General features: G+C 40.3%; 1 protein-coding gene across 3 annotated transcripts; it reads left to right on the top strand.

The window, feature by feature from the left end:
* The first annotated feature begins 982 nt into the window (after positions 1-982).
* Positions 983-10,198, top strand: RAB9A (RAB9A, member RAS oncogene family). Of its 3 annotated transcripts, XM_068180050.1 has the most exons (3): positions 1,009-1,149; positions 4,367-4,454; positions 9,120-10,198. In XM_068180050.1, the coding sequence occupies exon 3, from the start codon at positions 9,154-9,156 to the stop codon at positions 9,757-9,759; it is 606 nt and encodes a 201-aa protein (XP_068036151.1). In that variant the 5' UTR covers positions 1,009-1,149; positions 4,367-4,454; positions 9,120-9,153; the 3' UTR covers positions 9,760-10,198. The 3 variants fall into 3 exon arrangements, with proteins under 3 accessions (XP_068036153.1, XP_068036151.1, XP_068036152.1); XM_068180052.1 differs by lacking the exon at positions 4,367-4,454 and having other exon boundaries at positions 983-1,149; XM_068180051.1 differs by lacking the exons at positions 1,009-1,149; positions 4,367-4,454 and adding an exon at positions 6,361-6,391.
* The last annotated feature ends 881 nt before the right edge of the window (positions 10,199-11,079 follow it).

Genomic DNA, 11,079 nt, shown 5'->3' with positions numbered 1-11,079 from the left:
TGAGATCTTGTTTTGCATTCCTTGGGCCGTGTTGATGTCTGATCCAAAACAAGACAACTCTACAAGTGGCAATTCCAGTCTGGTTGCATCTGCCTTATGATCAGAAGCATGTGATGACTGCTTGAGCAAATGGGTGTGCTTATGCCTGTCATCACCTATTCCTCCTGATGGTGTGGGAACCTCTTTAGTTTTTTGGTTTTTTTTCATTTTAATGATACTTTGCCCTTGTGAGGAGGTTGTAAGAGCACAGAAAAGACTCTTATCGCTGTCTCCTTTAGCTTTTTATCCTGTGATCTTGTTTTAACAGTCAAGTTGGTGTTATTCTGAATTAGTACAGGAAAAAAGTGCCTGGCTACTTTTAAAAGATAGCGTGCTTTGTATTTCGATGAATTTCTTCATTGACACATTAAACGTTTCTACTTGTAAAGTGAAGCTGCTTTACAATTGTGAGTTGGCATACCTGGGGCCCTTAGTGTGGAGCACGGTGAGACTACTGCCTTTAATAAATATCTCTGACCGGCAGATACTTTATAAAGGCATTTTCGGGCTTAATAATGCAGGGCAGTCTAGAGCAAGTAGAAGTGTTATCTTTTCCGGTGGAACGCTCTCAGACGGCGCACGATAGTGCTCGATGAGAGATGGCCCCCGCTGGGCCTTTCCGGCCCTGGTTTGGCTGTGGGCACAGTCTTTCCCGTTGCCGGCTGTCCCGCTGTTCCCGCTGTCCCGCTGCTCCCGCTGCTCCCGCTGCTCCCGCTGCTCCCGCTGCTCCCGCTGCTCCCGCTGCTCCCGCTGCTCCCGCTGCTCCCGCTGCTCCCGCTGCTCCCGCTGCTCCCGCTGCTCCCGCTGCTCCCGCTGCTCCCGCTGCTCCCGCTGCTCCGTTCCGCAGCTCCGGGCTGAGCGCCTGCCCCCGTTCCCGTCGGGGCGTGGCCTCTGCCCGGTGGGCGGGGCCAGGCTCACGTGGTGCCCGGTCCCGCCCCCGGCCTGTCCGCCATGTTCGTTCCTTCCGCAGCGCCTGGCGGCGGTGGCGCAGCCCGGGACCGACACCGGCGGCAGGAGCGGCCACAGCCCCTTCCCGCGGGCAGGGATCGGCTTCCCCAGCGCGCCCGGGAACGGCGACAGTTCCCTTCCCGCGGCCTGGAGCCGAGTCAGGTTGCGTTATTTTCCTTTCCCTGGTTGGCGCGTTCCCCGCTCGCTCCCCCGCCGCTGTCCGAGATCCCAGGCGCGCTCCCCGGCGTTCCCTGGCGCAGCCTCCAGGGAGCGGGAGGGCAGCCCCGGCCGGGCCCGCGGTGGGAAGGGGCCCCGGGCGCTCCCCAGAGCCGGTGCGGGTGGCGGGGAATGTGGCGTGATCCGGGATCCCGTGACTCCGGGGCAGGCGGCGGCTCCTTTGGGAAGCGGCTCCAGCTGGCGTGTGGCCGGTCGCCGAGCCCGGAGCGCTTCCTCACGTCTGAAGAGATCACTGGTCTGTCAGGGTGAAACGCGGCTTCGTATCTGTGTCCTCAGCGCGTTTCAGACTGGGAGCGGAGGAAGTAGAAAAGCTCCTTTTATCTCCTTTTCCTCGTTGCTTTGTGCTTGGGACGGGCTGCCCAGGGTGGAGTGGACTCGCCGTCCCCGGAGGTGTTAAAGGAAAGACTGGACGTGGCACTCGGTGCCGTGGGCTGCTTCACAGGGTGCTGCTGTTCGGCCCTAGGTTGGTCTCGCTGATCTCAGCGGTCTTTTCCAGCCCAGTGGGTTCTGTGCTGGAGCGGGGCCGCCTGCCCAGCACGCCCTGGGTTTCAGTTCTTCTTTTTTGAAGCAGACACTGGGCTCAGCCCCTCTGCAGGGCCGGGGGAGTTCCCCGTGGCGGCAGGTGGCTCTGCGGGCTCAGGTGTGGGCAGGGGTAGGGATGGGCCAGGACTGGGAATTCCTTACGTCTGGGTGGTTAATGGGGTGATCTCGGTGTAAGTAAAGCCGTGTTACATATAACTTCTTCAAAACAATTTAGTGGATAACAGGATTAAAAAACCTCCATTAGTGCCTTTATAGCAAGGTTACATATAATTAGATACATGGAGAGTATTTAAGTTTTATTAACTTGGGTGGGACAGTTAAGTAGGGAACTTGGCTAAGTTTTGTTCAGGAATTGAAATACTTGTCTGGAGATAGCTGTCATGCAGCCTCCCATCCTACGTGTTGTTTTCTTGTCCATAATAATTTACAGCTACACTAAATAAGCATGTGGGTTTTATTTGTCTTTACTTTTAATGCGTTGTGCAACACTGAAGTTGACAGTGCTAGCTTTTTTTAGAGCAAGGGTGGCTGTGTGTGACTGGGGTTTTTTTGGTTCTTTTGTTTGTTTGTTTTTTCAGAGTGTTTTTCCATTACTTTTAGTAGCTTTGAAGATAACAAGCTGTAATGGTAGACTGGAGGGAGAGCGCACATACCCAAAATAAATCCGAAACATTTTTTTTTCTTAGCACTTTTATTTTCAGAGAAACCTAACCAAAGGATGGTACAGCTCTATCTGTCTTTCATACCAACATCAAATTTATAATGAACTGTTACTTTTCTCTGTCTTCATTCAGGTTGTATGGAGCTGTCTTTGCTGTCTTAATTTTAGTAAAGCCTTTTCCATAAAGTTAAAAAGAGACAGTGTGTATTAACAAAAACCAAAAAAAAAACTGCTCTAGCAGTCCTTGTTTTACTTTTGAGTGCTCAAACACCATCAGTTTCCTTAAATTGAAAGTATGTGTAAAAAAAGAATTGCAGAGGGTCAAAATAAGATATTTAGATTTCAAGTTTTGTTTTATTTTGTGTCTATTTGGTAATAAAATATGGGAAACAGATCTTCCAGCTCCTTAGGATTGGAATTTTACATAAATGTTTCGCAATGAATAAAAACTTCCCAGCAAAAAGGCTTGTTAGAAGTCCTTAAGGTTTGATGTTTTGTTTTTTTTTTTTTTAATAGTGTTCATTCTCCTCTGTGTTTTGTTTTTGTTTTCATTCTGAGCACAGCAGACAAGTGTGTTAGCCTGGTACAGTGTAACCCACTTAATGCCTTAGGGATGGGCTTTCATCACAAGGGTTACGCTGGGAAGAATATGAATGTACAAGGTAGCCTTGAACCAATAGAGGCTGCTATTACTAAGACTCCCTGAAGGGAAGCTAATGCAAGGAAGAAGGATGAGCACATTTGGGCAGAAATTATTGCTGGATAAGTTATTGAAAGGGTGGAAGCAGTAATAGAGAAGTAGGTTGCAAGGAGAATGTCAACTAGCTCAGGCATTGTCAGCAGTGTTGGACCAGGAGCAGCAGCACCAAAGGGTTTTTTAAAGTTGGCTGAAAGTAATAGAATATCTAAGCTGGAAGATGTTTAACTGTGAACTGCTGAGAAATGTCAACTCTGATTAAATTGGAACAAATAAGTTTGCTCATTCTGCTTGAATTTGGGGAATGAGGTTGGAGGTGAAGGTTAGGCTTATGCAAGATGAAACTGGGAGAGATAAAAATGTAGGTGTTTCTTCTGACAAATTTTGCTAATTGACTTTGTGTCTAGCTAGAAGTTAGAATAAACGAAGTGATTCTGGCAGTAGGTACTGAAATGATTTAATAATCCAAGAGGTATGTGAACTTCAGGATTCATTCCCTTGGCCACTGATTCTTTCATAGTCCTGAATCATGCCAGGCAACTGTTTGAACTAGAATCCTGAGCTTCAAAGGAGTCAAAAACAACCTTACAAAGAAATCTTCAAATAAAACTTTTTTGGTATCCAAATGAGTGGCAACAGCTGAATGACAGTTCATTTTGGGTTGGGTTCATATAAGAAATTACAAGTAAATTCTAGTGATATTCTGGTTTTAGATCAAGGCTGCTTACAACTAGAGGCAATTTCAAATAGTCTGTTTTCTTTTGGATACATGTTTAATAATTCGCTGACAGGTTATCTTCTAATAGTGCAGTGGTGAAATCACAGATACAGGAAGGAAGACTTGGGAGGAGATTAGGACTTTGGTAGGTCGAGCTGTATGACTGAAGGGCTTTGAGGCAGCTGACAAGAGACTATCAGTAAAGGGGTGTTCCTGATCCACAGCTCTTATGTCAGTGCCCCATGGAGGGGAGGGTCAGTTTGGAGGCTGACTGATGTCTCTGCTTGTTACACGTTCGAGAGTACAAAGCCTGTAGCATCTTGGCTTCATATCTGGCTGTTTTCCTTTGAATTGAGAAAGAAGTCTTTCAAGGTCAAACATGTTTGTGGCCTCTTATGCACTAAAAAAGCATTCTTGTGCCACTTAATTGACCAGGGTATAAACCACTAGCTCCCAAATACAAGAACAAGGATTGACTAAGGGGAGAAAAGTGAGAAAATGTGCTTCTGTCCTTTCTTTTCAGCTTTTTGGAAACTTGCAGATCTGCTATAGGCAACAAGTTTAACCACTGTAGTGATTGAGGGCTGAGAAATGTAAATCCTCCACAAACAGTAAGTGTTGAAAACTATGTAGTTTTGGATTCTGCCCTTTCTGCTGCAACTCTTGTAGTTCTTGGGACTTCTTTTCAGACCATTCACAGAGAAGCAATTAATGTAATTCTTTGATGTAACTAACAAATTACGCTATGCTAGCCTGGTAATTATTGTCAAATGCTTTGTTTGTGTGAAAAAAAACCCAACTACTAATGAGAGAGGGAGTTTACATTTCTGTTGAAAGGCAAGTGTTTTTTTCAGTCAAAATACTTGCAATGGCGTGCCTTTTAAATCTTCTAATTTGATACCAGTGGCGTAACAAAATACGGTGACTTAGTAAATAAAATTGTGGATAAGCTGAAATGGATGTGCTTATATGTGTAAATTTGAAGCTAAGAAGTTGTGAAACATGGTCAGTGTTATGCTCTTAGAACTGCTAATTCTGCTTGTCCATAACTTTATTGTGTTTTCTTAAATCAAAGATGGGCCCTTTTTGGCTGATGGCTTACTAGGTTGTAAGTAAACATGATTACTTACACGATGGGAACAAACTTGAGTCTGTTTTACATTTAACAGCTTCACTTAAAGAACAGTGTATTACATATCCTCAAGAAAACCTTTAGCTTTAGTCTTGGTTTTGTATAGCAGGTGGTTCACCAGTGACCACTGAATGATAGTGATAAGTGAAATAAATTTTCTTGCCTGTTTACAAGTTAGAAAGTAAATACAAGTGGAGAAGCAATTGTCTGGAAATTAGAAGTGTCCCTTACATCTGTTTCTTCAAAATTGCTAAGGCAGTTCAGTGGTGGTATTACAATAGGTCCAGGTTTTGGTGCCCTATTAAAAACGGGGAGTGGAGGTGAGATTTCAGTTGCTGTGTGTGTTTTTTTTGTTTGGGTTTTTAATGGTGTGCTGCAGTGGCTGGTGTCAGCATGGGAAAAATGAAACTGTACATAGGTCCAATTGCCTTGGTTTGCTGAATAGTTTACGTGGGGTTTGCAGCTTGCTGACATTATAGATGCAGTGCAGTTACTGTGTTGCCTAGCACTGCTTATCCCATAGAACTTGAGTTAGCATTTGTCTTCAGCATTCAGTACACTGGTGTGAGTGGGTCCTCCTTAATCTTTGAAATTATTTTTATAGGAAAAAAGGACAGATTCCTAGACTTGAGTTCACATGTTGCTGCTATGATTTTCTAGACCAAAAATCTTACTTTTCTTTGGGTGCTGCCTCAGTACCTAAGCAAGAGAGGTCTTTGCTCTCAAAAAAAAAGACAGGTATTAAGCTGACATATGGAAGTGAGACAATCTAGATGGATAGTCTGGACAAGGCAGTGGTATTTCATTAAGCTTTGCAGGACTGGATTTTGTAATACAAACTGATTTTTCTGAGGTTGCTTAGCTGTTTGTCTTTCGTTGTGACAGCAAATATTTGGACTGATAGTGGAAACATTTGACTTGCAATTCATTTTACTGTTTAAAAGGGACATCCTGAAAGGTAACAATAAATTTACTTTTTTGTGTTATGGTATATGATCATGTTATAAATTATATTTAGTAGAAAACGTTCCCTGCTTTCAACAGGAATATTTAAGTCAGTGATTTAAGCACTATAATCCTTTTAAGTTAGGGGAAGCAATTCAGAAATGGCTATCAAAATGAACCAGAGTGGGGCTGCTTTTTATTTATTTGCTCTGACTTTACTTGAATATTGAAATTCTTGAAGAACATGAGGAAAATTATTCTTGTTACAGGCTCTTTGTCTACTAGGTTGAGATTATTTTTATGTTAACTAATTCTGTAGCTCACTAAGAAATAACTAGAGCAAACAGTTACATGTAATTCTATACTGTCTTGTAATTCCTGATGCTGGGTAAAACAATTAGATGCACATTAGGAATTAAGCTTTTGTTTTGTTTTCAGATGATGAATGATGATTTAAACTGAAAAATTAAGGTAATAAATCTTCGGAAACATCATATTGTATGTTAACCATCCCTTCCAAAAACACTCAAAATGCACATTATACAGATAAATTGTATAATAGGAGAAATGACATTAATTCTTGTGGTGTCTTAAGTATTTTATCATTGTATTATTTCTTGGAGTGTTAAGGCTTCATAACTTTAGAAAAAACAATTACAAAAATTGAGTTCTTTAAAAGTCTTAACTTATTTAAAGATGCACAATCAGAAAATAAATGCAGCAGTCTGCTGTCCTGAAAAATACAACTCTGATTCAGCAGATACTCTAAATCACATTATCAGTGTGGCTGCAGATGAGTCCCTTATATAGTAATAAAACTGTAAATGTATAAAGTTTTAGCTGCTTTCAAACAAAAATACTTATTAATATTTTCAGACATGCTTCTTTGGTGCTTCAGATACAGCTTGTCAGCGTCTATTTAAATGATTGAACATATATTGCATTATTTTGGATTAAAAACTTTACAGAAACTTAATTCTAGCCTTGCATGGCAGCTGTGGAAACTGAATGTCCTGAAAAGCAATATTGCCTGCAACATCATGGAAGACTTTCTGTAGCTTTTGTGTGAAAGGACCAGTTTGGGCTGCTTTTGATAGTTTGTGGTTGGTCTGTAATTGTCTTCCCAGTAAAACTAATTTTATGGTCATCAGTCTCTTAGACCTCACTGGAACGGCCCACATAGTTGAGATTGTGCAAATTAACTTAGCAGGTTCTAGATGCACAAAGTAGTAGATACTGTTAACACTTTCCCTATGTGTATTTTGTTTAAAATGTGGCCTTGTGGACAATTTCATGATAATAACTGCCATTGATAAAAATGCAGATGCTCAAGAAACAAGTGCATAGTACCAGTCAGAACTACTTAAGCCAGTTATTTATGCACATTGTGTCTTTCTCGGAACTTCCAATTTCTGCAGGACTGGAAAAATAAATTATAACTTGTTCCCTGCAGTGGTAGGGAAGAACAGGAGAACATTCAGTACCCTGTGTTCCCACGAAAGCATTATTTATTAAGAAGCAGCTCCTATCTATTGATGTAGAAACTGGAGACATAGATAATTACCCTGGACCATTTTCAGAGTTAAGCATAAACCTGCAACTCTTATGCAAGTACTCCAGTGACTCTAATGAGGCTTTTCACATGCACTAAAATGTATGTGTTCATAACCTGAGCCAAAGCCATTATCCTGTAGCTCTCTGAAGGGTAAATGAACTATCTTATTGTAGCTTCTAAGAAGTTTATTATCATACAAACCTGTACAGAATTAAGGTTTTATAAATATTGCTGTTAATGATGCAGTCTGAATGAATTAAATTACTTGCTCTGAAAAAAATTTTAATGGAAGCAGTCAGTTCCTTGTATTTTGACTTTTTTTGTATTGAGGCTTCAAACTACTCCTTCTGTCTTACTGTAGATTGTGTCTAGCAAGTAAATATTCAAAGATGGAAAGTACTGATAAAAAAAAATTCCTGAAATTTCTTGCTCCTACTGTAGGCCTTGATTGTAAGGCAGCACAGAGTCATATGACTCTCACACCAGCTTGTATCAGGTACTAATTCTGCAGCCACACTGTGGGTGATGTATATGCCAGTAATGCTAATTACAACTAGCAAGACCACATTCCTTCCTTCAAAGAAAGAGAGGGACTAGGCAACTTATGACCCATTTCCATTTTAAATAGATGCTATTTTCAGAGAAGCCTGTTAGGGCTGAAGCCCAAACTGTCAGGCAGGTTTAGGAATACAGTTCTCCTCATACAGAAACTTCAGTTTGGGCTTGATAACATGAAACTTTACTCCCAAGCAATTAAAACACCATTTTACAGTATTAGATGACACTACAGTTGCGAGGGCAAAGGTTGGGTACAAAGCACTAATGAACAAACTACTTTAGTGCTAAAGGATTTTTTTTTAAATTTCTTTTTAAGTCTAACAGTTAAAAAGCCTTCTTTGGTGTCACTAATTTGCCATCCCCATGCTGGTAGCCAGACTATTCACTAGCACTTCCAGTATTTTTGACAGTTTTACTATGGGAAGTTGACACCTGCTAACTGAACTATCATTGTAAGCTTGGGCTCAGTATGTGACATTTTGAGTATCATTGAAGTAGCAACAGCAAATTTTCTTTTGTGGTAGTTTTAATAGTATTCTGTTCATCAATGCTGTTCTGCAAGGAGTAAACTATAAACTATTGAATGCTCATCTAAATAAAATTACAGCATTTGCATTTGTTCCATAGATAACTGTGTTCCTAGTCCTTTGAAAGGTTTAAAAAATAACTTTGGTAATAAAATACAGCACTGAAGTGACTAGTTCAAGGCACATGCTCTGTAAAATTCTCTCACTACGCTTTTTTCCATGAACCTTTTCCAGTGAACATAAATGAATTATAGCACTTGTTGAATGTGATGTGATAGCCCTTCAGTACAAAGTGGGGGGGTTTAAAATAGTTCTGAGTGACAGACTAATAATTTATGCAGCATACTGCTTAGATGCAGACTGCAGTCTGTGGAAGAGACACCTCTTAAATTTTATATTCTTGAGTGGGTACTCATACTCGAATGTATCTACAGTTTGCCTGTTTAGTGGAGTCCTGTTTTTGTACATTAAATTTGATGTTGGTGGAATTTAAAACACATTCTAGATATTTATGTGTGCAAAAGTTGGTGCTCACAACTATTTTCCTTAATCTTTACAGGTCTAGGAAAACAGGAGGATCTTTTCCTGTAACAATGGCAGCAAAATCATCACTCCTTAAAGTAATACTGCTAGGAGATGGTGGAGTTGGGAAGAGTTCCCTTATGAACAGATACGTCACCAACAAGTTCGATGCACAGCTGTTTCATACAATAGGTGTGGAATTCTTAAATAAAGAGTTGGAAGTTGATGGACATTTTGTTACAATGCAGATATGGGACACAGCAGGTCAGGAACGGTTTAGGAGCTTGCGGACTCCTTTCTATAGAGGTTCTGACTGTTGCCTGCTAACCTTCAGCGTGGATGACTCTCAAAGCTTCCAAAACTTAAGCAACTGGAAGAAAGAATTCATTTATTATGCAGATGTCAAGGAGCCTGAAAGTTTTCCATTTGTGATACTGGGTAACAAAGTTGATATTGATGAAAGGCAAGTGTCTACAGAAGAAGCCCAAGACTGGTGCAGGAATAATGGCAACCATCCCTATTTTGAAACCAGTGCAAAAGATGCCACTAACGTTGCAGCAGCCTTTGAAGAAGCTGTTAGAAGAGTTCTAGCCTCTGAAGATAGATCAGATCACTTTATTCAAACAGATACAGTAAACCTTCATCGGAAACCGAAGCCCAGCTCATCTTGTTGTTGACTTAAATTTCTTTTTGCCAAATCACTGTCGACTAGCTTGCTCTATAAAAGAATGGAGAAGGTGTAGTAGATAGAATAACAAATGGGTTTCATTCTAATATTAAAATCGTAATATTCTGCTGCTTTCATGGGGGAGAAAAAGAAAAATCTCCATTCATGAGGGACCTGTTATTGAATTAGTGATGCTTTCTGTTCAGGAAGATATCAAGGAAGAAAATAATATAAGAATGTAATTTGCCAACTTTATTGAAATGATAAATACTTTGAATATAATTAAAACTTGAAAGTTCTAGAAGCACTACTTTGGAGAAGCTGTTCTGGAATTCAGGCACAAAGATACTTTTATATGTGTATATTTTTATGAAATCGGCATTCCACTTTTGTTTTGTTAGATGTCAGTTTCTTAACAATGCTAGATATTAAACTTCAGTCTCACTACATTCCTTTTGCTGTGAGTGGTACTTCATCTCTAATGTGGTTATTATAAGTTAATATAAATAACATCCAGGTCTTCTAATTGCCTAATGTTGCTGTAAATTGTGTAGGTTTGTAAGTAGGAAGTAAATTTCCTATGTATTTAATGTCCATTTTCCCCAAATACTATTCTAATGCTGCACTAATTTTTCCAGTGGTTTAATGCAAAATACTGATCATTTTTAAAATTGTGTGTCCTTGCCTTAAGTCCATTCTAGCATGTTTCTGATCAATAAGGTGAGAAATCTGAGTAACTGAAGTATAACCATTTTTTAAAAAATAAATGCTTTATTCAGTCAGCTTTAAAAGCACTTGAAAGGATCCACATTGTGACATTTTTTTAAGGAAAACTCCTTGTGTACAGCCTTAGAAGTTCCAAACTTCTTGTTCCTCTTAAGCTGATTTACAAATGTGTTTACCAGTAATATCTGCACTGTGATATTAAGGATTGGCAATACGTAGAGAACTCAGGAATCTCTTGACTTACAGTAGATTTGACAGCTTTCAGCCCTAATACAGGTATATAACTATAGATGGTGTTTGAGCTGAATTTGATCATTATTAAAACTGCTGTTTTAGGATATGGACTTGTACCTTTAAGAGATAATGTCTTTTATATTACTGAATTCATTTCATAATTATGAACCAGAGCAAATTCTGTATTTGTTGGACAGTTTTTTGCAGTCAGGCAGACAAAACTACAGGTGTTTTTGAGGCTTTCATGTGCAGTTTAAGTGGTAGAATACTTGTATGAGAAGTTGTTCATTATTGGCTCTCAGAGTAACCACTGTCCTTGCAATAGCAAAATTGCTAGTGCACTAGCAATTGCTTCCATCAGTAATTGCTA

Source organism: Anomalospiza imberbis, chromosome 2 (assembly GCF_031753505.1).
Source record: "Anomalospiza imberbis isolate Cuckoo-Finch-1a 21T00152 chromosome 2, ASM3175350v1, whole genome shotgun sequence".
In the NCBI taxonomy this organism is placed as follows: Eukaryota; Metazoa; Chordata; class Aves; order Passeriformes; family Viduidae; genus Anomalospiza; species Anomalospiza imberbis.
Note: the sequence above shows the minus strand (reverse complement) of the source record. Positions and strands in the feature narration are given on the sequence as shown.

What these genes read in the sequence shown, in the direction of transcription:
- RAB9A (XM_068180052.1), top strand. Translation starts at nt 9,154, where the DNA reads ATGGCAGCAAAATCATCACTCCTTAAAGTAATACTGCTAGGAGATGGT.